Consider the following 25,069-nt stretch of genomic DNA (forward strand, 5'->3'; position numbering starts at 1 on the left):
TTTTGCCTACGGTACAAGCAAAAAGAACTTTTGAATACCTTTTCCCATTCCCCAGCAGCCAGCAAAATCTACTTCTCTCCAACACTCCTGGTTGTGAGTAGGCCTTTGCCGTCCTCATTTACAACGCAGGACACTTGGTCCTCCACTTTAGTGATGATACCAGGCCTGCCTTTTCCAATCAGAGTGTCTTAGAGAGGATGATCTGGGGGACTGATTGCACTAAAGACAGAAGACTGTGGGAGAAAAAGATAAGGTCAGTAAAAGTTCTTTATTTGGTACCTTGGGCAAAAAGGAACATTTAGGCCCTGTAGTGTGTGGGGAGCATAATTGGCATAGTGACATAATCTGGCATGAACTGATTATGACCATGTACTGCCCAATACTACAATATTCTGCTATCAATTTTGCTGCTGTGCCAATATTATTGTAAGTATGCATGCACAGCTATTTAATAAGTTTACAAATCTAAAATGGTACCAATCACTTTCACTGCTGAAAAGACATGTACACTTTTTTTCCTCTAAATTACTTTGTACCACTTGTGGCTGCTAAAATTTAGATAATTAAATGCTTTCCTGGCAAAGACTCATATTTCCCTTATGATTCTTGCTCAATTGAACATGCTAGATTAATGTTTACACTTTTAAATGACTCTGGTTTTCATTAATTAAAAAATATATATTTGATTTTTTTTAAAAGAAACCATGTCAAAATAGATAATTCCTTAGGATTTTAGTTGCTTGGCAACCTGACTATGGCAGGCTATATGACTAAACTAGCAACATGAACGATGTACATTTCATATAAGGGAGATTTACAACTGTTCCAGGAAGAAGACATAAGGATTATATTTATTTTTAGTACATCAGATAAAATGTAGTTCCTATATAATGCTCTGTATTTTTTGGCATTACTATGTTCGTACTTTACCTAAATGCCTTTTTATTACAGATCATGCAACCTGCCATACTAACCTCTTTTTCTGAAAATACTTCCTGCCAGGTTGTAATACCTTCTTGCTTTAATGTTTAAGTCGTTGACCCACAAATGGCTACAGCTGACTTTTCCCTAACTTTACTGATTTGCATACTAATTTTAGGTAAGTTGGTCAGTGTTGCTGATGCAACTAGAATTTCAGATGAAAGTCTGCAAAGGCAGTTCGGTATTAGGTTTTTGACATGTTAAATGTAACATAAGTCAGAACATGAACAAAACCATATTAGTTATCTGAACAAATAGATACAGCATAACAGAAATTTGTTACAATGCCCCTTGTGTTACAGCAAAAAGGTTTGTTCTGTATGGATTACGGCCCAACAAAAAAATAAGGCAAATTTTATTAGCAGGTTTATAAATGAATATTATAGAATAGAGTTAGGAATTTGCCTTGTTCAATTTTGGTTTTAGTAATCTGCTGGAATGTAATAATATTTCAGGGTGTTCAAAGCTAATACTGAAATGGGAGATTTTTCCTTGGAAAGTATACTTTAATGGTTCTAAAGTTTAAAATGCCTTTTTTGTCCCTCATGTTATATTTAGGATATAAAGATAAAAAAAACTAAATAGGATAAATAGATAAAACTACCAGTCTTTTTTTTAATATAAATCTATAGGTCTTTTAGGAGTATAGGTCTTTGTCTGTTTAGCCTATTGTCAATCAACCTTTGGAGATCAAAGTACCCGTTCTTGGCGGGATTCACCTCCTTTACCCAGGCCATTTTAGTATTTGATAGTTCTTTACCTACCTTAGAATATTGTAAATAAGCTTGGAATAGATGATTATATCACCCATGATGATGGACTTTTATCTTTATAGTTATTGGCCATATATTTGTGCCTGACTTTGTGGAAAATGCTCTTAAGCGTATTGACATGATCAACCCTGTGATTCACTCAAGCACAAAATGTAAAAAAAAAAAAAATTACATGCAGAAAAAGAATGATAAATTAGATTTACAGTTCTAAAAAATATTTAACATATGTAAATATATGTAAAATATATGTAGGTTTAGTCATATTAAAGCAACCAAAAATGTTCTTGAACTATATCACATATTTTTTGAGTGCTTTATATTTTAAATCTTAGTGTAACAAAAAAAAAAAAGAAAACAACATCTGCGTGAGTTGACTATAAAGTGTAATCTGCTGTTATTTTACAGTCAGCTTCAACAAGCTGAGTGCTTGTCTCTCTGTGTCCAGGAAAGAAAAGAGTCTGCCATAACAAGAGCAGTGTCAAGTTTAATCTTTTATATTATTTTTGCCCATTACCTGATGTTAAGGGATTTTTTCCTGAGCTCATTCCATCTGATATTCATGTTTTCAAGCCGCCTGTGCAAAAGGGCTCCATCTTCAGATCCTTCTAGTGATTTAAGCATTTTCTGACCATTTTCATCCAAAGAATGAAAGACTTCTGTGTGGCCTTCAATCTCTGCTTGCAGCTCCTAGGATACCATCAAAAAGGTAAAACACTTTTAGTAATATACAATATCATTACAAAAAAAAGTATTTACAGACAAAATCTGACATTCATTTGATTAAAAGTGATATTTCAAAGAAATCAAACATGTACACTTCTTCATTTGTTGTTCTATACCATATCTAATAATTATCCAAGCGATTCTGAAGTCTCAGCATTGTGAATTGCAAATTGAGTGTTAGGCAGTATGGTTTCTCCTCTATAGACCATTGCTTCTCAGTGTAGTTAGGAACAGCTAAATGAAAACTTTATTTGAAAATTTGAAAGGCAAAATTTACCATGTTGGAGTAGAAAAGGGTAAACCACCTGTGATTTTTGTCCCCATTGGTGTCCCATCAAGGGGCTTGAATTACATTCAAGTTTCTGTACTTTTAGTGACTAACTAATGTTTTATGTCCACCCAGCTGCTACATATTCAAAAATTACATAACAACAACAACAGTTAAATTCTGTTTCCATTAGGGAAAGCTCACCGCCAGTAGGAACAAAAAGAAGTAAGAAAAAATCCCTCCAAAATAAGGGTAACCGGTAACAACAATTTTTCGACATAACAATACTAAGACTCCCCCTTGGGTGATAACCCAACATTTTATCTCTTCACTTACTTTCAAAAATAGTTTCATCGACACTAGGGTGACACCCTTGTATTAACACCTGCCATGGTTGGTAACACTTCCCTCTATCCAAAGCTTAGATACACTTTAATGTAAAATATTTTTCTGATCTACAAATAAAGAAGATCAGCTACTATGAATATTTAATTACTTGTGTGTAAAAAAGGTGGGTCCACCCAAATGCACGTTGCATGTTTCTGGCAACATTTTCTAACTTCTCTAGAATCTCTCACCAGCAAGGGCTGGTAGAAATTGCTGCTTTAGACTCTAGTCACTGGAAGCAACTAGCCACTGGACCATCACCATCACACCAAGCATATGTAGCCATATAAATGCGAAAAGACAAAATTAATGGTCACATGACCACTATAAAGGTACTTGTCTGCTTTTTTTTGTAGCACAATGCAGGCACATTAAGATACTTGTATGTCTGCCATGCACTCTGCAAATCTGGTTAGGTTGGGCTTTAGTCTGTACCCTGTATGGGGTACCTTCTCAAAAAGTCAAGATATACAGGAGTTCTGGGCAATATGGTGGATAAAAGGGATGCTGGTGAGCTAGAAGCAGGCACCTAAGCCTGCTAGGCTTTACCTTTTGTTTAATGAAAGCTTTATATGTTATCAAGGACAACTACAAAACAAGATTTTCATCCATGTAGGCTTATTTGTATGGGTAGGAAGGGGACATCTTTGTTCATTACATTACATCATAATTAGAGCAGTACAAAAAAACATACATACCATAATCTAAAAAATACAGCGATCAAATTAAAAAAGTAAAAACAAACCTTAGGAAAATCTGTCAGAAAACCATTATTCCAGAACATGATGTTAAATAACATGACTTTACACCTTTTACACAATTATGAAGCTATTGTTTACTTTTTTTGTGCATATTTGCGGGTTTTTAAACTTAAATTCAAATTTAGGAATATAGGTATTTTTATTCAGGCATGTCAAATAGGCATGAACATGATTTAACAAATGTTTATTTATTTAATTTAAATGGCATTTATGAAAATAATTTCAAACTTTACCTAAAGGAAATTTAAAGGTGCAACAAAGAACACTACTTTCCCATCTTTTAGCATCTTAACAGGGAAGAAGGAAGTTCATCTCATTGTGATTGTCAGGCCCTCCCCTTGTCTGCTTATCAGCACTATAGAAAAAGCTAAACATTATGCATTCCATAAAAACAAGTACTAAGGAAAACACAAGAAAAGTGTAATAAAAAGAAGACACAAAACTTAGGGATCATTTTAACAACAAATATTTTTTTATAATTTGTATTTTTAGTTTTAGGTTTATTTATAGCATTTTTAAAATAGATTATTTAAGGTGCTTAGTTTGGTATCTAATAAATATGATACATTTTTTTAAAGACTGTAATTTGCAGTCTTTATTTTTGTTAATGTATTTATTTACAAATAAATTATTATGTTTCCTTTTTAAGACCCCATAAAAAAGATAATTACATTACAGTTTTCATATTCTCATTCTCAAGCTAAGATTAGTTTTCTTCAGCAAACACTGTTTTGGCCCCAATGTCGTTATAAACATTAAAAAAATGAAAAAACAAATTCAGTCTCCGCTGTTAAAAAAAATCAATATCAGAACATATCTGATTTATTTTTGGCCACACAATGTGTGTAATGCCCTTTTCCAACAATACATAATTACTTAATAAATAGCTGCTCATATGTATTCATCTTCAGAAGTTTATAGAAACTGGTTGTTGTAACATTACGTAAGTGCAGCAGTTATATCTTAACGTAGAGAGAACTTTGCATACTGAAATCTAAGGGAACACTGCCTGCAGCTAGCAATGGAAAATATATATATATATATATATATATATATATATATATATATATATACGTTTTCATAAAGCAATAAAAAAGCAAAAATAATGAAGAAAAGAAGGTAGATGTACATCAGTTATTATACAAAAGTATACTTACTGGGATAAAAATACATATTTGGACTACCCTGTATTAAAGGTATGCTTCATTGCTTATGTATTTCTAAATTAGTAGGGTAAGTGGCAAGAACAGCAGATGTATTTGCAGTCATAGTAAATAAATGTGATTAGCAATTTCAGAATGGGTTTAAATATTTTTGTGGTTAGTGGTTATCTTCACACAGACCATCATTGTGCATAGACAAATTAGCTTTAGCAAAAGCAGAGTTCTTTGCAAAATTGTTTAAACTGTTAACAAAACAGAATCTCTAACCTTCACATTATATTTCTTCCTGTGCAACATGGTTTGGAGATGGTAACATCAGCTGTGTTCAGTGGCTGTTCACTACAGACTGTATACAGATAAATCCCAAACTGGATTACATAATGTTCTCAAAATCATTCTCCAAAATGGGAATTGACAATGAAAATAAATGGCCGCTTTGTTTTGTGGCAAAACGCTAGTCACATCATCACTATGTGTAGGACGAGGGACTGCTATAGCAGAAAATGTGTCAGGGAAGACAACTTAACTGTTTCTAATCTGTGTTTAACATAGAATTTACTGGATGTCTATGGCTTTCAGATACAAACTGAAACTTAGGGGTTAACATACCGTTCACAATTTAGGGAGATAAAAGAGAGGCAGTTTTATTTTTCTCTTTCATTTGAGTGTGCCAAGTGTTGCCAAGGAAAAATTCTTTCACAGGCTGACTGGCATTCCTCTCTGCCTACATGCTGAATGAGTGCTTTGTTTTTTAAAGAGATCTTAATGTTTATATTCTTCTGTTGTGACTTTTTATTTCTCATTAACTCTTATTGATTAAGCAAAGAGGAATACAGCAAGCTGTTCCTGCAGTTTTAAAACATAATGAGCTATAATGACTATGGGTTCTCACTTTATTAGCCATATGGGTCACTATTTTATGGAGTACATGTCACACAAACATGATGGCATTTAAAATTAGGCACTGAATAAAAATAGAGCATACATTAATTGCTTGGAGAATGGTTTATTTCTTAAAATGATTAACTACATATTCACTTAGGTTTTCACATTTTGTATTCTAAAAAAATAAAAAGCAGAAGTGTGGTTATAATAAATTTTATTGTTAAATCCTTCTATGTGTATGATGAATGCTCAAAATGCAAAGCAGGATGTCCAGTTGGACCACTGTCTCTTAATTACAGGGAGAGAAGGACGGACAAAACTGAACCGTTAGGTGTACAGACACAGTTCCAAACTGGTTCTAAAGTAGAGGGTAAACAGTTGACCCCATTGCTTACATGTTTAGAGATATCTAGATGTCACCAGCTAACCCTAATAGGGAATATTTATTTAGGTTTAGTTAAAAAAAACTATTAAAAACTACATTTACAGGAACAAAAGTACTAACTTATCTCACAGCCTTTCCAGATTTCCATGTGATTCCCCCTGTTTATCCACTTTGCTCCACTTCTGGCTGTGTTGCAAGACAATGCTTTCAGTACCAGGACCCAGATGCAATGGAACAAGACATGTAAGCTTGGAATGCCACACATTTTTCCCACCTAAACCTATAATGTAACTGGAATTACAGACTTCCTAAACAAGTATAATTATATAGGTGGCCGGCTTTGTTTCTCATGGATAGCTGTTCCATTATTTTAATTCTCTCCTATTCAGAGCAGAATTGTTAGTTTAGTGTTGAGGTGTAAATGTCATAGTGTGTCCCATCCCCTGCTTCAGGTTATTCATTTTTGTGAAGATGGTGATATAGATTCTCTCAAGATTACATGAAAGAAAGCTAAAATGTTTGTTAATTTACTTTTTTCAGCTGCTTACATTGTTTTCTTTCAACATTCATCTTAGGCAGGAGATAAGGCAACCTCTGTTGAGACACTCCTCTGATATTGACAGGGTACATAGTAATTATAGCCCACACAATTGTCCCTAAAAAGTGAAGTACTGGTATAACAGTTAGGGCCTTATTTGTTAAAGTTCTGCAAGACTGGAGAAGATAGACTATCATGGGAGAACCTGGGCAATACAGCAAATAAGGTTTGCAAAGTTTTGTCGATCTTCTCAAATCTTGTAGAGCTTTAATAAATCAGGTCCTTCGAGTGCAAGTACAGATTCTTTCAATTGCTCAGGATAAAATATAAAAAAGACAACAACGTATATACTTATATAGCATTATACTATATAGCATACCTTATTTTGTAAAAATTGAAGACTATATGTAATAACATACATTTGAACTGGGTCTTTAGGTTAATATAAAATGAAATATATGACAAGGAAATAAATGAAAATGTCATTTTGAGTCCTATGTGACAGGATAAGCTTTAAAATTCCTTCCCGTACAAGGTAATTTTTTCTGGATTTTCGGATGTATTACATTTCATTGGCTACCCCTGTTACCATGGTAATCTATGTCTGCTTAAAACGTGTGAATTGTACCAGCCATTTTACACTTTAAGTGTGGAATTCTCTTTATGATGAGAAAAAATACATTTATCCTTGGGGAAAATATTCCAGTATGGAATCAAATATAAAAAGTTCAGCTTCAAAAACAGGTAAAAACGGTTCCTTAGTGGTGTGTGCCTAGACAAAATGTTTTGATGAATGCATTTACAATTAACACAATACTCCTTAGCATGCATGTATATGCTGTACATACATATAGGTATTTAGGCAAAGAGAAATATTCCAACATGCTTGGGTTTTTTTTTAGAGATTTTAAAATCCTGTACAAAAATGCTTTTAACACATTTTAGGCAGGAATATTTATATAAATAAATATATATACTGTATATATACTATATATATATATATATATATAGTTGTAGTAAAAACATGCGCAAATCATCGTGGCAGCAGACAGGGATGTATTGTACTTTTATTTTGGAACACAATAACACACAGTTTATTCCAGGAGGGCTTTTTACTGCAAATCTTTACCATAAACCAAACAAAACATCTTCTTATCCAAGGTAAGCCACTAACTCAACTAATGCCAGTTCCATTATTTTTATTTACTTTTATTTATATAGCACCGACAAATTAGGCAGTTTACAAAGTCCATTGTCATGTCACTAGCGGTCCCTCAAATGGACTGACAATCTAATGTCCCTCCCATAAAAATTTGTCATTAATTCAGTCTAAAGTTGACTTAGGGGGACTCCAATTACCTAAATGCTTGTTTTTTGGAATGCGGGAGGAAGCCAGAGTACTCAGATTTCACACAAACTCCATCCAGACAGTGCCCTGACCAAGCTTTGAACCTGTCACCTAGCTCTGCAAAGGCCAAAGTGCTAACCCCTGAGCCATTGAGTGTCAGTCTGCTCATATCTTAAAGGACATAGTTTAGGTTAGGATGAGATTTGGTTAGCAGATAAGACATGGATCTAGGGATTGATTCTTTATCCCAAAAAAACCTTTAGAGCAGGTTTAGACTTGCAGTTTTACATGGACAAGCAATTTCACATGGCTACCGGTGGCTAGCACATTGGGAACCTCTTGGTCACTAACACCAGTGTTTGCAAACAGTTTTCACAGCAGATGGCAGTGAGTATTACTGATCCACTCACTGCAACCCCCATTCTCTCTTTATTGGGCTGCCAATGGTAGAAGCTACATGAAGCTTCATGTGCATGTGGAAGTGGTAGCCGCACCACAACCTGACTACCAGTCTAAACACCTTTGGGCTTAAACAATCCTTTGGGCTTTAGGATCAAGGTCAGAACTTATCAAGATCTAAGAAAACATGTCTTTATTTATAAAACACACAAATCCATGTGCCCTATACTGTAGGTGAGAAACCTAAGGGAAACATGTTAATGGTTCACAACTATGTCATTGAGTGTTTTACAATATATTTGTCCCCCTTATTGGGGGTGTGAGAATTCTATTGGGTTTTCAATCATGTACTTTAGAGCCACAAAAAAAGTTAATTTCAAAGACAACCTAAGACTAATGATTACAAGTTATAAAAATGGCCAATACCAGCTTTCTACATGGTTTATTATAGATACAACATAACTATTTGGTAATTATGTGGGTCTTTAGTGCATTCAACCTCATATACCGTTCATGGAGATTTTCCGTTTATTTAATACTTGTATGATTTTTTAAGTTTTCATTTTTAAGCTTTATAATATTATTCATGGAAGACAAAACCACCAGAAGGAAGCTTTTATTATCCATAAACAAAATTATATCTGTATTGCTTTAATATCTAGGACAAAATTATTGACAAATGATTATGCCCTGAGCTGAAATTCTTTTTAGTTTAATTATTTTTATAAAAGCACTACCTAAAATCAGACAACTAAAGATGTTTAATATGCCCTTTATTATCCAGCATAGATTATTTGTACTCCATTTTTACTTTTACATTGTTACTGGAGCCTGATTCTTTTTGCTAAGCTATGGCATTCTAAGATGAGTAAGTAAAATCATTTTTATTTGGAACTTATATGGTAGTGAGACATACTTTCTGTTTTAGGAATGTTCTGGGTACTGGACATTTTAGCCCGCCACACTATAACTTCAGTGGTTATACTATATTTTAGTATCAAACAGAAAATAGAATAAGGGAAAATAACTGCTCTAGTTTTCTTACAGTCCCCTATTGTGACAAGAATGACTTCTATTATGGAGACACAAACCACCCTTATTCATTCATAGCTAAATATGAACCATATAAGATTCATTAGAGATTGTATTTCAAGTTTAAACAGACTAACACACAGCATAAATATAGTACTAAAATTATTAATAATTCAGCTGTCAAGTTCACTTCTGAAAAGTTTTATAAGAAATATTAATAATTGTCTTTAGGTGGTCCTATTAGATAGAAACTGAAATTAGTTCTTTTGGGTATACAAAAGTATATGACCTTCTCCTTATCATTGCACTTTAACTGTCACCTGTATTATTTTTCTAGCAAACTGTCACAAATGGGCAAGGGAGGATGTTCTGCTGCTTTCAGAGGGGGGGGTCATTAAGGTATGTATTAGAAGAAGAGGGGCCTTCTAGTTTATGCTGAATGTGAAAAGTGACAGATTTGTTTTTGGTTTTATTGTTTTGTTGCCAGATCAATGTAGTCTGCGCTGTAATGTTTAAAGGCATAACATAATTAGATATAATTCTTCATCAGAGGAAAAAACTGAATAAATGAAAGAAGGTACATAGAGAAAGTAATATTCATCCTGCAATTAAATGTACTTATTATTATTATTATTAATAATAATATTTTCTATGTTGGTTTGTATAAATGCTTTGTCTCATTATACCTAGTGTTTTATTATCTGAACAGTAGTATCTCATTGTAGTAAATCAAACTGAGCTGGACTTGCTGATTATTTCTGAAAATATTTCAGCACTTGTTCAAGTGCTTCCTCTGTTTCACGTGGATGAGTAGTTAACACTTTTGAAGAATAATCGACAAGTGTTTGATTTACTCGCACTAGCAATTCCATGTCCTAGATAGCTGAAAACCTTTATAAGCTCGATAGAATGTTGTACTTCTGCATGCAAAGCCTGAAATAACAGTCCTTGGGCCTATTTAAACAGTAGGGGGATAAAATATGAAAAAATCCATTTATTATACTCTCCAATCAAACTGGAAAATTTAGCATGAAAATACACATTAAGCAGAGAAATTGGTTTACTTATTTTCGGGCCATTGAATATGTAAGTAATAGAATCAGTTGGGTATGGAACTTTCTATTGTGCTTCTGAAATCGCAGTTTTTCCACCTTGAAATGCCCCCCAAACTTAAGAGATGCTAGTTCTCTGATCCCCTGGGTTAAAATGTATACTTTCTTCCAAAAGTACATATGTGAAAAGTACAAAATGTGAATGTCAAAAAGGGATGTACACAAACACTTAGGTATGGCCAGTTACTTGCAGCATATTTGTAAGTTAACAAAAATGATCTATCTTTTGTAGGTATTTACTTTATTCTGGCACTATAAAGATCCCATATAGGAGGATATTGTGGCTCAGTGATGCCTGGTAAATATAGTAGTCCCTAGAATTATAATGCTGGGTATAAGGAAAAAAGTTTTAGGCCCAAGATCATCCAAGTAAGAGAAAACTGAAGCAGCCCTAGTAAAGATGGCAGACAAGAACTCTGTGTACAGTACAGTCTTACAGTAGTAAAAAAAGAAAAGCCATGCTCAAGCCTAAAGGAACCACTAGACTGCTAGGCAGGTCCCTTGCATAATTCATACCTGCAAGAGAGCTTACTTGCCTAGTGCTGCAAAAAGGCTTCTAGCTAAATACTGAGCAGCCCAGGGATTTCCAAGTTCCCCAAACCAGTTTCTTTGCAGTCTCTACAAGTAAAATCCTTATATACTTTTTGTTTTTACATTTTCTTTAATTTAAATGATCTGCCCCAACCACAATTACTTAAATCTACAATAGATTAATTATATAATAAAATGACTGAAGGGAGAGAGAACCTTCAATCTTTTTATATATAGTTGAATACAAAAGTCCTTTGTTGTTCGAATTATGCAGAATAAAAACTAAAGTGAAAAAAAAGTTTCCTGGACAGTATTTCTAAGTCACCAAATGCAGTTTCTGGTTCTTTGGAATGACAGCTTCATTATTTTTTAAAAATGAAATCACTTATGTAAACACTGATATAGATAATATCTGCTGCAACTAACAAAGACAGGAGATCAAAATAATTACTTAAAACAATGTGCTCATAAGAACTAACTAATACATGTTGGTAACACAAATCCACTCATTATTGCTTTATTTTATTGCACAACTGTGATGGAATTTGGTGAAATAATGGGAATTCAAAATTGCAGCTCCATGGATCCCTAACCATAATAGTAAGCGGCTTTAAATGTAATTAAATTTAATTCAACATTATAAATATGAAGTAAATGTCAAAATTGTAAAATAAACTGCAGCTATAACTATTGCATTGTGTTTTTTAACAATTACCCATCAAAGAGGTAAATGATAGAAGAAAGTGAAGTGACACATGAGATTTCTACAATCTGTACACTTTTGTTGTTCCAGAACGCTGTTAAATCATTTCATTAGGAAAAACAAATTCTTCTGAAAATCAACACACGAAATGTCAGAAATGTAAATAGATGATTAATGTTAATGAATATGTAAAATAATTGTACCACTTGTACCTACATTAGACTAATTAATCAAACAACCACTATGCAGCCAATAATTGTCTTAACAAGTTTGACTGTAATTCAAGGTGGCAATGAACTAAATCTCTCAAAATTATTGAGAAAGAAAAAAATAAATCCTGTATATTCTGCAGTAAGCAAGAAAAATTCTTTTGTAAATGAGAAAATGGATTGTGGATTGTGGAAAATGGATTTAGTTTTTCATGTCAGGGAAGGACAATCAGCAACATCTAGCCCTTTTCCCTAAAAACCTGACCTGTCCCTGGCCCACCCCTTTCTTTATTACAATTCAATCCTTGAAATCATGGAGGTGCAGCATCACATTGGGCCATGACCTACAGCAGAATGCATGCAAATAAAGTCTGCCACTTTCCCAGAATGATGTCTATTCATCAAGGCATCTTGGTATTTGCATAAATCCTCCTAAAAGCCATCTTGGGGCTTGCATGAAGGCTTTTGATAAAAGTGATGTGATCTTTTAATGAAGCAAAGTACTGCATACTTTCGTTCCCTTTATCTATTGTTATTCTGTCTGCGTTGCATTAATAACCTCAGAGACCCAGTGAACACATTGCTAAGTCAAAAATAAGGCATATATTGAAAACTGAATGATTTTATTGACATATTCCATTGATATCTTTATGAAGAAATTGATATTAAATGAGGCAAATTACCCTCAAGCTTAAAACACTCAGTGGAGACCACTTTTCCCATCATCCAAATCAGACATTTTTTGATCAAGCCATTAAATAACGTTAATTCCTAAAATATGATTCTGACAATAGTGCACAATACTATTTATGAGAAATAAATGCAGTATGCAGTTAGTACATTACAAATGTACATGTCACAAAATTATCATTCTAAAAACTGTGGCGAGCCATTTTCTCCTACCTAAGTTAAATACTAAAAATCACTTCATGCAGGCATTTTGTCAGAGGTGTTGTAATGAAATTGCATTGATTTCTTTTTAAGTTTATTATTATCATAATACTTTATTTCAATGTCTCATTTCATTTGGACACTCTGAAAATGGAAAATAAAGACTGTCTTGTCATAAAATGTTCTTTCCACTGCAAAGCTGACAATTTTAATGATGCTATTGGAAGATTATAGCAATAGAGAAGTCTTACAGCAGTGAAAATCACAATATTGAAGCATTTAGATCCAGAATGACGTTAATATTTCTTTAGGTAGGGTTTATAAAAGTTGCATAAAACTCACATCTAGCTCACAAATTATAATGCACTTTTGAATTCACTCACTTTAACAATTGATGCATGAGAAGTCGATAGCACCTTCACAGTTCTCAAGTGTAAAGCTGACATTTTTGTATTTTAAAGCCACACTTTACAAATGTCAAGTTTAGATATATTTAATCATAGCAAAAAGTCTCTTTAAAACACTATTGATTATTAACTGCTTTTTATATTTAAACCTAAGAATCCACAGGTAGATCTTACAAGAAAGACTAGACATTTAGGCCTAAATGAACAGTTTCATTGTGAACAGAATGGTAAAAATCACAGCAGAGAACCTTTGGCCATTGACAACTGATTGGTTTGAAAAATATTAGCTGGAACATTGTTGTTCCCCTCTGCCTATGTTAAATATTTCCACTTTGTACTGAAATGTGCAGATGGGGGCATCACTTAAATCCCCCTTGAAATATGGAATTGAATGAAAAGTGGTGGTGTATAAATATTCCTAGTTATTATAAATGACTCATCATGTCACATAATAGGTGACATAATACCAAACAAATTATTTAACTGCAGGAATTTGTAAATTCTTTATCATCTGATTGACACCTGATTGACATTTACTTTGTATGTTATTAGTTGAGATTTGTGAGTCAGTGTTATAAACTGTCTATTGAAAAAAGTAAATATTTTTTATTATTCAAACAAGGAAATATTTTCTGTATAAGTTTTGCCTAAAAAGCCTCCTTTCTTCACTTCCTCTTTCCCTTTGAACTCCTTTTTTCAATAATGGATATGACACAATTGGCTTACCATTGTGTGCATATAAGAGCTCCCCTGTGTCACACTTATCTCTTCCTCACTAAAGAGCAGGCATCTCTCTCTTGCGCATGCGTGCCGTTCTAATGCTGGGCGTGCCTCTGTTTCCAAGCTTTATCAATTCCGTCCAATCTGCTGGTCAAACAGAAAATAGCATGTTGACCAGCCCTGGTTATTTAGCTAGCCCACACAGTTCACTGCACAAGTGTTTGTGAAACGTGTCTCCATTGTACCGAGCCCCTAGTTCTCTTGAGCTAGTTCCTGTTCACCTGGTGCTTAATTCAGTGTTTCCTCTGTCCAGCTCGTGCGTTAACCCCTCTTTGTCCAGTCTGTTGGTTCCCAGAGTACTTCCCTGTGCTGTTCCAGTGTTCCTGTCTGTCTGTGGATATCCCTGTGCCACCTGTGCCTCCAGTGTCTCCTGTGTTCCTTGTGCCCGCAGTGGCCCCTGCGTCATTATTGTCTCCTGGATCCCTTGAAATTGACCCCTGGCGTGTCACCTGACTTCTCTTGCTTGCTGCCTGCTTCGGCTTTCTTGGACTATCCTTCTACTTTGTGATTTAGTACCGTGTTTTTCCAACCTAGGTGTGCCCAAGGACTGCAACCTGACAGTAACCAGTGGAGCAACATCCTCACCATCAGAGGCTCTAGAGAAAACCTGGTGACTGCTTAGACTCTGGGCCTTGGCCCTTCTCAGGGCTCACACCACCTCCGTGCAAGCCATAGCACCCTTAGTAGTCCTGTCTCTTTGTGCAAGACACTCTGGCTATCTCTTTCTTTATACCCATAAAATGCATCATCTGCAATTGGGCAGATGTTATAAACATGTATTACCAATAATATGCCTGCATATTAAAAGAAGGCAAAAATATAGCATATAATATTACTTTAGATATATATGTAGTAAATGTATAACTTTTTTTACCTGCCTTTGCTGAAAATCATTTAAACTTATCTAACTGTTGAATGTCGAAATGTTTTCATACATGTTTGTTTTAAACAAAATACATTTGTCTTGTGTAATGGTTTGAATGAATAATTTGATGTATATTTTTGAATTGTATGAATATATTTTTCATTTTTATGCGCTTCTAAAGCTTCTCCATAGATCCTAAATTCTTCAACTGCTAATCCTAAGCAAAGAACTGCACATTTTTCATATTGGACAGTCCATGCAAAACAATGGTATGTTTCTTTTTCCTCATCCTTAACATATTATTAAATATGTTTGTATTCCACCTTCCCCAATGTGCTATTGTTTTGGTGACATTTTCTAAACATGGTCTTCTTTGTATAAATTGCAATGACTATAATAATCAGGAATAATGTTGCTGGATAAATTAATACCAGCAGCAAGATGACTAGTGTGTCTTGGCCCTTAAATAACAGTAGATCTCAACCACACATCTCCACAGGGAGGAACTCTCAGTGCCAATAGGCTTTTCCCTGGCCCAAAAGGGATTTTTTTTTTATCAAAAGCGGTCTACATGTTTCTAGGCTTTGACAAAGGAGAATTCTCTGCAATGCAATAAACAACCTTACACTTACAAATTGTTATCATCTATTCCCTTGAATACATATTCTTCTTCCAGATAAATCAGATAACCAGCAAAAGACCACAGTGTTTCTAAATAATAATCTAAAAAGACTTTTTTTCATGCAGATCTAAAAAAACTCCCCAAAGGCATCCTGTCTTGGCAATATCCCTTCTGCTGTGAAACTGTATGTGGGTACAGGTACAGTTCAATGACAACTTTTTGTGCAATTTTTTTAAAGTTGAAGGTGCTCCTAGGCTTTTTATTGCTAAATATTCCGTTTAAATATTACTAAAATTTCCATGGTGCAGTTGTTTTCCTTACTTTCTTAAGGGTATCTGAAGCAGTGCTGTTGTATTTGAAGGTGGGACATCTTTAAATCATAAAGTTTTACAACTTTTCAAAGAATAAAATATATTTTTTCAATAAGGAACAAAAAGTCATTAAAATCACAATAAAGGGATAGTTGTAAAAAAAATCTATACATCATCATGCCATAAATCACCCTATCTAAATAGCCGCAGTGTCTTGACCCCACTCAAGCTCCTTGGTGATTGCATCTCTAAATCTCATGCAAATGATTTCATTAAAAACAGAATTTCTACTATCTGCTGGGGGAGATAAGTCCATGAATATCATTAAAGACAATTCTACGATCCAAGCACAGTCTTAAAGATAACAAGAGGATAAAAGGTATGTACTCTGCGGGGAAGAGAACACTGACAAGTGAGAACAGAAAAGGAAGAGATGCAACCTCGATCATTGCACTTCCAAGGTGTACTTGCTGTTGCTTCAGATCCTCAACTTGGAAAGCAGAGACAGTTACAATACCACTGAGTACTTTCCAAAGTAAAAACAGTAATACTACTGAAAGATATTAGAAAGCTTGTTTGATAAAGTGAGTGAGTGGGAGAAGGAGAAGTTTCTCTAGAGTGTTTCTATCACCTGAATATTATTAAATGATGTTACAAAAGTGCTAGCTTAATACTAAAACATGTGAACTAAGCTGTTCTTCTGCACTTACAACTACATTGTATCCCAATGTCATCTTTTAAAATTGCTGAAAGAAAGCCACAGGGAGCAACTATATTGACAGACAGCAATTTTGTAAATGGTTGAAACAAAACAAACTAGAAATCTACACTTATTCAGCAGTGGTTTTAGGTCAAACTCCATCCTTATCTTAATGAACATCAACAGCCAAGTGACTGGTTTAAAAAAACAAAAACAAAGAAGAGGAAAGATTTTGCCCCTTTTCCCTTTCCAGGCAAATAATGATTCCTGATTTGGTTTTCTAACATAATATATAAATAAAACATGTCTACCAGTTACTTTTTTTTATTGTTCCTGAATGGGTGTCCTTAAAACTAACAAAACTTAAGTAAAAGTAGAATGGTTATGTATATCAGCCAGACTTTAAAATAAGGAAAAAAAGACTGGGTACATTTTTTGCCTAAAAAAACCTCCTTTCTTCAATCCCTTTACCTTTGAACTCCTTTTTTTCATTAATGGATATGACACAAATGGCTTATATAAGTTAATAAAACTGCTGGAAACTGGGTTTTCTCCACTTATATGGCCATAGTGTAATCAACAGTTAAAGAGCAGTATTGCACAATTTATATGGTTTTTCTGAGCATACAAAAACATGATGGCTGTGCCCTGAAATGTTTGACTTTTGCTCTTTTTAGCAAAATGGTGTGTTTTTCCTCATTTTTTTTTTCTACATACAAGTTTATAATTTTTAACAAGGTAAATACAAAAACATGGAATACCAAATACACGTATTGTAGATGTACAGGTGAATTTGTGTCAATAGTCCAGTCTGTACCCTTGTGATCATCTTATGTCCTCCTTTCCACACTTGTGGTGGGAGTGACCAGATAAGAAGTAAGTTTTGGTTAATATGCCACAAAAGGTCATAGGAAAAAGAGCAGCTGGTAATATATAAAGTATATTATCATAATCATCAGTGCATGTTTTTTAACAGTATAACGTAACAAAGAGGTTTGGCCCAAATGAGATAGTAATGGTCATATAGCAATTGGGTTGGGAACAGTGAAAATTTTTGTTAACTATAGATCTCGTAGAATCAAAGAGTGCTGAGGCTGATATTTTCTGGGTATTATTATTATTATTATACAGGATTTATATAGCGCCAACATATTATGCAGCGCTGTACATTAAATAGGTATGCACAAAGAAATGCTTCTCCCTGTCTGACTCTTCCCAGTTAAAATTTATGAAAATGGGCACTCACTCACTGGGGTAAATTAAATTGTATGATTTTATTTAACTTTGATTTAAGCATAACCTGAACCCTTGCCATATATTTTTGTATTTTTCCTTTTCTTTTTATTACATCTGTGGGAATATTCTTATTAATAAATGTTTAAATAATCATCTAGTACCTAGCTAAATCACACACTACCAACTGCTAATCAAGACAATTTTTACCATGTCTGACATAAAAAAATCATAGTAGCCTCCAAAAATAAAAATTTGCAGAAAAACATAATTGCCACATAATAATTCTATTCAGGAAGTCTCAGAAGTAACAGAATGGTGATCTTTAGATAACATTATCATTGTCTAGATTTGAGAAAAGGGCAAACTTTAAAGAAAGCTCTTCGTATTACCCTTCATTTTATAACACCATGAAGCAACTACTATTAATAAAGATGTAACATCTAAAGACTATTTATCACTGGCTTTATTGTTATAGCAATAATAAGCAGTTGCTGAGATTAGCACAAATTTGTACATAAAACAGAGTCATTATCATTGTGATCACCAAACTAGTCTGAGTCATATTGTTAAATAATGAAGTCTCCTCATTATATTTACTTGTTCCCCTAGCTGTTATCATTTTTTTCTTCCCTGTAGTTATTTTTATTTTGTTAAGGTTAAACTTTTTTTTTTTAATCAAGCACGTGTATTTACCATCCAGAACATTTAAAAAAAGTGGACACTTTACCAAAAACTTTTATTCACTAATATTTTATTGCTAAATATTTTTAAAACATAATTGAAGATCTTTTTTAAATGCATCCTGGGTACATCAAAACAGTAAAGGAGCATATTCTGATTGTTTGATTGATTGTTATTTTTTTTGTGTAAGCATTTACAAAACCTTTACAAATACCTTGTAAGCATTTCCAGTTCCTAATTTGCTTCCTATTAGTCCAGGAAGCTGCCATCTTCTTTTCCCTATTATGACATTGGTTGATGTTACCCCTGCATGTGTGAAGGTGTTACATTGTACCTCGAGGTTGGTTCTGTGAGCCGAGCTCTGCACTACACAGAGCATGTGCCATACAGTTTAGAGCCTAAACAAAAGGCCAGCAGGAGCCAGGGAGTTAGCTTTTTGACAAGAGGCATTGCACGTCCCATTTGTCAGAACTACCTCCTGGTTGTTTTTTGAGTTTAGGTTTGCTTTAAAGCTAATTTAGGCAAGTTTATGTAAGGTATATGTAAGTAATACAAGATTCACACACAAAGCACAGAAATCTTTTATTACCCTACATATGGAAGATGTCTATATTTAGATGTCTCAAAAAAGCCTTTAGGAATTTTTGGAATCATTGTACTAATAGCCTGTACCTTTCTTCTGATCTTTAAAACCTGAATGACAGGCACTTTAATAATTTAAAGATGATGAAAGTATCATCATTAAACCTGCCCACAAAACCAGTGCCAGTGTGATTCTTAATGAAGGTGAGAAAGTCATCACTAACATTTCCTGTTTTATTTATATCTATACTGATTTATCGAATAACTATAAAAATAATTTGGGGATAATTTATACACATTCAAATATTTTTGTTTACTACAGACTAAACACTAAGTCCTATTCTTCTCTCCCCCTAAAATACATGCACTGTCCACTTTATTTGGTACATCCTGCTAGTAGCAGATTTTACCCACTTTTGTCTCACAACTGTCGAAATTCTTCATGGCATAGATTCAACATAGATTTCTCAGGGATTTCAGTCTATGATAGCATCACACACTTGCTGCAGATTTGATACAAATCTTCCATTCCACCACATACCAACGATGCTATGTTAGATTGAGATCTTTTGACTGTGGAGTTCATTTAAGTACAGTGAGTTCATTGTCATGACAAGGAAACCAGTTTGAGATGATGTGAGCTATGTGACATAGTACATTATCCTGCTGGTAGTAAGTATCAAAGGGTGAGTACACTGAGGTGATACGCATGGTCAGCAGCAATACTACGGTAGGCTGTGAGATGTAAACGATGCTCCATTGGTACTAACGGGCCCAAGGTAAAGGGCCAAAGAAAATATCCCCCAAAATATTACAGCACCACTGCCAGCCTGAAACATTTATTTCGGCAGTATACATCAATGCAATCACAGTACTGAAGCCAGATTTTAAACATTGTTATCTAAATACTCCTGCAGAAATATATACTCCTCAGGCCAGGCAACATTTTTCCAGTCTTCACTTTTCACTTCCAATTTTGATGAGCTGCAAATAGCTCCAAGTTGATGGGAGTTTCACCCAGTGTAGTCTCCTGCTGCTGCAGCCCATCTGCTGTATTGTTCAACATGCTCTGTATTTAGAAATACACTTTTGTATATCTTGGTTGCAACTAGGGGTATCTGAGTTATACTCTGACTATTCACCTTTAATGCCGTTAATCTCTTACAGAATTTGCATGTGCACGCCATTTCCATTAAAGTGCTGCCAAAGTTTCATGGGAATATAAACCTATGCACATTATATGTGAATGGACTTCAAATTTATGAAAATAAAAGTGGATTTTGAAAAAAAAAACATCTCAAAAACTGGGGAACACAAATTAATGTATCACTGTTATATTCTAATTTCTACATGACCAAGGAAGATAGGTTTACAGGAGAACAATGTCTGATGACATCCCTGTACTGTCCATAAGCAAAACTTTCTATAACCTTCCTACAAACCTCTGCACCCATTGCTGCTGAAGCTGGTCATTTCTTCTAAAGCATTTTATGAAATTTTGTTGTGATAAGGTCTAGACCTTATTTACTGTCAAAGAACTGTTTTTAGCTATTTTAAACATTAATAAATAATAATGGAATATCAGGTATAAAAACAAACTATTTATGTCATACACATATTATGAACTGCCAATTCAATTTTTTGGGCAAACTTTGCTAAAGCTTTAATGTGTAAAATACCAACTAAGAACTGCACTTGAAAGGGGGTTAGAACTGTAAACTTTATTTTGTGTCATAATGAAAAGCTTAAAAATCTCTGAACTTTTTTTTTCAGGTTTGAAGGGGCCGTTGGAAGCCTGCCCACAAATGCCAACCTTCAGTGTTTTGAACCAATAAAATAAATATGGCATCTTAGTCTTTGTAATAGAAAGCACACTAAGCTCAATTGTATGGCCACACCTACATGTTAATATAGACTGGTAAGCAAAATGCTTTTTGTGATGCTGCATTGTGTGTCAACTGCATTTGTGTGTAGCTGACATACATTTAAACAACTGTTAAACTTTATCTTGACTTTTTCAGTTTGCAGAAGACACAAACAAATGCTAAATATTTCCAGCGGGATGCATTTCTATCCAGTAACACGCTGTAATATATACTATGTTTACAGTAGTGACACATTGGTCCTGATTTAATAAAGCTCCCCAAGGCTGTAGAGGATACATTTTCATCAGTGAAGCTACGGTGATCCAGCAAACCGGGGATGGATCTGGTCCAGAATTCAAAACATTTGCCAGTAAGTTGCAAATGACATTAAAGAAATCTATTCCAGGTTGGCTGAATCACCCAGCTTCACTGATGAAAGTGTCTCTCCAGCCTTGATGAGCTTTAATAAATGAGGCCCATTGAGCTTGATTTAATAATTCTCTCCATGACCAGAGAAGGTTGACTATAATGGGAGTACCTTGTTGATCCAGAAAACCTAGAATGGATTTCTTAAGAATCATTAGCTGGTTTTCAATCTTGAACCAGATATATTTCAGTTTTGCTAGGTCACTCAGGTTCTCCCATGATAGTCTAACTCCTCCAGTCTGAAAGAGCTTTTATAAATGAGACCTATTATTTCTCCAGTAGCCTGCACTAAACATGTCAAATGTAAGGACAACAGAAAACTGTTGCATCAGGTAAAACACACGCTGGCTGTAAATCTCTTTCAGACATATGAAGATAATGATACAAAAGAGAAACCACCCTATTTTTATAACTGAATTTAGTAGTAGCGTAATTTTTAGCTAAAGCTAAAAATAATGAAAGGAGTACCAGTTGAGTGTTAATGCATTTTTATATTAGAAGGGATTGCTTGTGCTGCAATGGGAAACACAAGGATCATACATTTTCGTTCTGATAGACAAAAGCATCATTCACAAAATCTAATACAGTTAGTGTCATAAGATGGATGGAGATAAGACTTCTATAACAAAGTAATATCCTGTGCAAACCATACCATCAAAACAAAATAATGTCTCAAATGCAATGGCTGTCTCACCCAGCATATCCACCTGCTTAACATCTCAACTGGTATCACCTGGAGAAATATTTTCTTATACTATCACAAAGTCCAGTCACAATTTATACCATGACTGATGACTGATTACTGAATCACAAGACTACAGTTCTTTCTGGAAAAATCTTCTAAACAAGTATGTGGATCATAATGTCACAATTACATTTAGGAATACTCAAAATATCATATATTTATCAGTATGAAAATGTCATATTAAAAATAGATCATCATGAATACTACAATTTTAATGGTACACAAAAGGATATTAACAAATACCTTAATGTAATATTAAGGTAATGTAATATGTAATGTAATATTAGTACCATTAATTGCCCTTAATGCTAAAGATATTTTAAATGCATTCTTCTCTCTATTTATTAAAAAAATAACAGGCTGTTTACAAAACAATGGATTTATCTTTACACAAATCAGACCATGTTTTAGATTCACATTTATTAAAGTAGTATTTGAAAAGAAAATGCAACCAAAGAAGTGGCAATCTGTTCAGCACAGAATTAAGCTATGATATTTTTAAGTTGGTGATTTATGAAAGCTCTTAAAGGCTGGTGAAGATACACTTTCATCAGTGAACCTTGTTGATCCTGCAAGGATGTAGGTTTTATTAATCCGCTTAAAAAATAGACTATTGGAAAGCTGTTCATTTTTTTCTGGTAATTATCTTTCCAATATATATATAGGCATTATGGATTAATCTGAGATAAAGGGTTTAAAGACATTTGGAAAATCACTTGACACATCAAATTTATGAATAGCAAATGTCAAAATCTTGACATGCCTCAAGTTATCTATGTTGTGCTTTAGTATTTCCAGGTTATACATTTACATAATTTGGTTATGTAGTAGTTCAAATAACTGTTTTACTCACATTTTCCACTATGGGGATTTATCTTCTAAACTTGTCATTATGCTATCAGGATAGCTTGGATGTATGCCTTTTTTACTAATACAGTGATGCTGCAGAGTAATGTTTACTGATATGTGCAATAAATCTGGGAATTAATGGTCCAGTAAAATAAATTGTTTTTAAAATACATATTTAATAAAATGAGCACAATCAATAACAAGTAGGGTAATGAGAATGATAATGGCAAATCACTGGACTAAGCAAACAATGTAACTATCAAATAGATTTAGCTGTAGATCATTTACCAAATGACCTGCATTAAAATTGCCATGCATACCAGCAGCCTTTATCTGCATTTAATTGTTAACAAATCAGCATGACTATACAGTAAAGGTAATATAGATCCTTACAGTCATATTAATTAGGAAGAAACATATATATTGGTAATATTAACAATGTCATATTTTCTGTAGATATGAGCTACCAGTATAATGAATTAGTTACTATGCAGTGTAAAAAGCATACTTGACTGATTATAGTTGAAATTGATTGTTGAGGTAGGCCCTTATACCGCATAGTAAACATGATGAATGGGGTCACCAGCTGTGATCCCACTTACTGGATAACTTTATTGAGCTGACAGGCTGCTATTCCCCACCAATCTCCTCTTGATTATGCATTTCTCACAATCCTGGTTCTAATTAAATAACTTTATAGTTTGGTTTATAAACTCAACAAAATCATCCAGTTAATGGGATCTTGGTGGGCAGCCCTGTTTTTTTTTGTTGTGCAAGGTAGTACCATATTGTATGAGAGGACCTGTCCACATCTTAGTAGTGTCAGACAGCAGAAAGAAGCCGGGGAGAATGGAACAAAGTAAGTAATACACTTTATTCATCATCTACAACACAAAACCAGCAGTAAACCATAGCAGTACAAAGGGTAATCCACTGCAAACATAACACTCCAGTTTAGAGTTCAGCTTTATGTTGTATAAACCTCTATTCATGTATAATAAGAAGTTCATAACCCAAAATTATATGCTTATGGATTATGTACAGTATATCTACAGTATTCCACTCTAATCTAGGTGACACTCTCAGTTAGCGATTGAACACTGAGTGTGCTGAATACTTCCCAATAAGTAGTTGTATTGTTCTAACCTACGATACACTGAGTTGAGTTTTGATATGGCTGCAGGTCGATTTTTTTTGTGTTTAAAGGTTGGTATAAAGCCTTAGCCAAGCCATGAAAATGTTTGATTTTGAAGTAGAAAAGTATTACGGATCCTAGATTTGCTACCAAAATTGGAATACATATTCTATTTTGCTTTCTCTCTGTTACTATCCTTCCTTGAACCAAGAGGTCTTTCTAAACAAATGCAGTATATGGCTTTCACAGGTCAGTGATTACAAGCTTTTTGCTTCAGCATAAAATATTTTGCAAGTATGTCAGTTTCAACTGCTGAACTAAACTGAGGAAATAACATTAAGACCTAATTACAGCAATATTTCTGTGTTATCATTCTTCATTAGGAGCTGGACTGCTGGGTTTTTCATGAACTTGTTTTGTTTACTGTTGGCTTTAGCAAAATGTTTGGGTGATACCGAGTAAGTAAGCACTCCAGGATGCCACATTAACATCTACTATGCTGCTATCTTGAACAAATTAATTTTGGCATCTAATAGCCAATTTACCATGCCTACATTTATCCAGCTTCAACCTTAAGCTCTATATAATGATGAAGGTAAAATTCAACTCAGTAGGCATTAAAAGTTTTTCCAGTACTGTTTTGATGTGTACCTCAAAGCTGCCTGCAATTAAAAAACATATGAAGTTGCAGAATTAGCTTATAAGGGAGCTGTGTGGCCACAAAATGTGAACAATTTTTGAAATTTAAATTAGAAGTCAGGCTGTGAAACAGTTAA

The 25,069-nt window shown here is 34.0% G+C and overlaps 1 protein-coding gene across 7 annotated transcripts in view; it reads right to left on the bottom strand.

The window, feature by feature from the left end:
- The window catches only part of DMD (dystrophin), a 721,719-nt gene that overhangs the window by 305,717 nt on the left and 390,933 nt on the right, over positions 1-25,069 (bottom strand). For all 7 annotated transcript variants that reach the window (XM_072414251.1, XM_072414268.1, XM_072414235.1 and 4 more), the window contains one exon: positions 2,269-2,441. In XM_072414251.1, the coding sequence (XP_072270352.1) occupies positions 2,269-2,441 (173 nt within the window). The remainder of the gene's footprint in view (positions 1-2,268; positions 2,442-25,069) is intronic.

Source organism: Pyxicephalus adspersus, chromosome 1 (assembly GCF_032062135.1).
Source record: "Pyxicephalus adspersus chromosome 1, UCB_Pads_2.0, whole genome shotgun sequence".
Classification (NCBI taxonomy): Eukaryota; Metazoa; Chordata; class Amphibia; order Anura; family Pyxicephalidae; genus Pyxicephalus; species Pyxicephalus adspersus.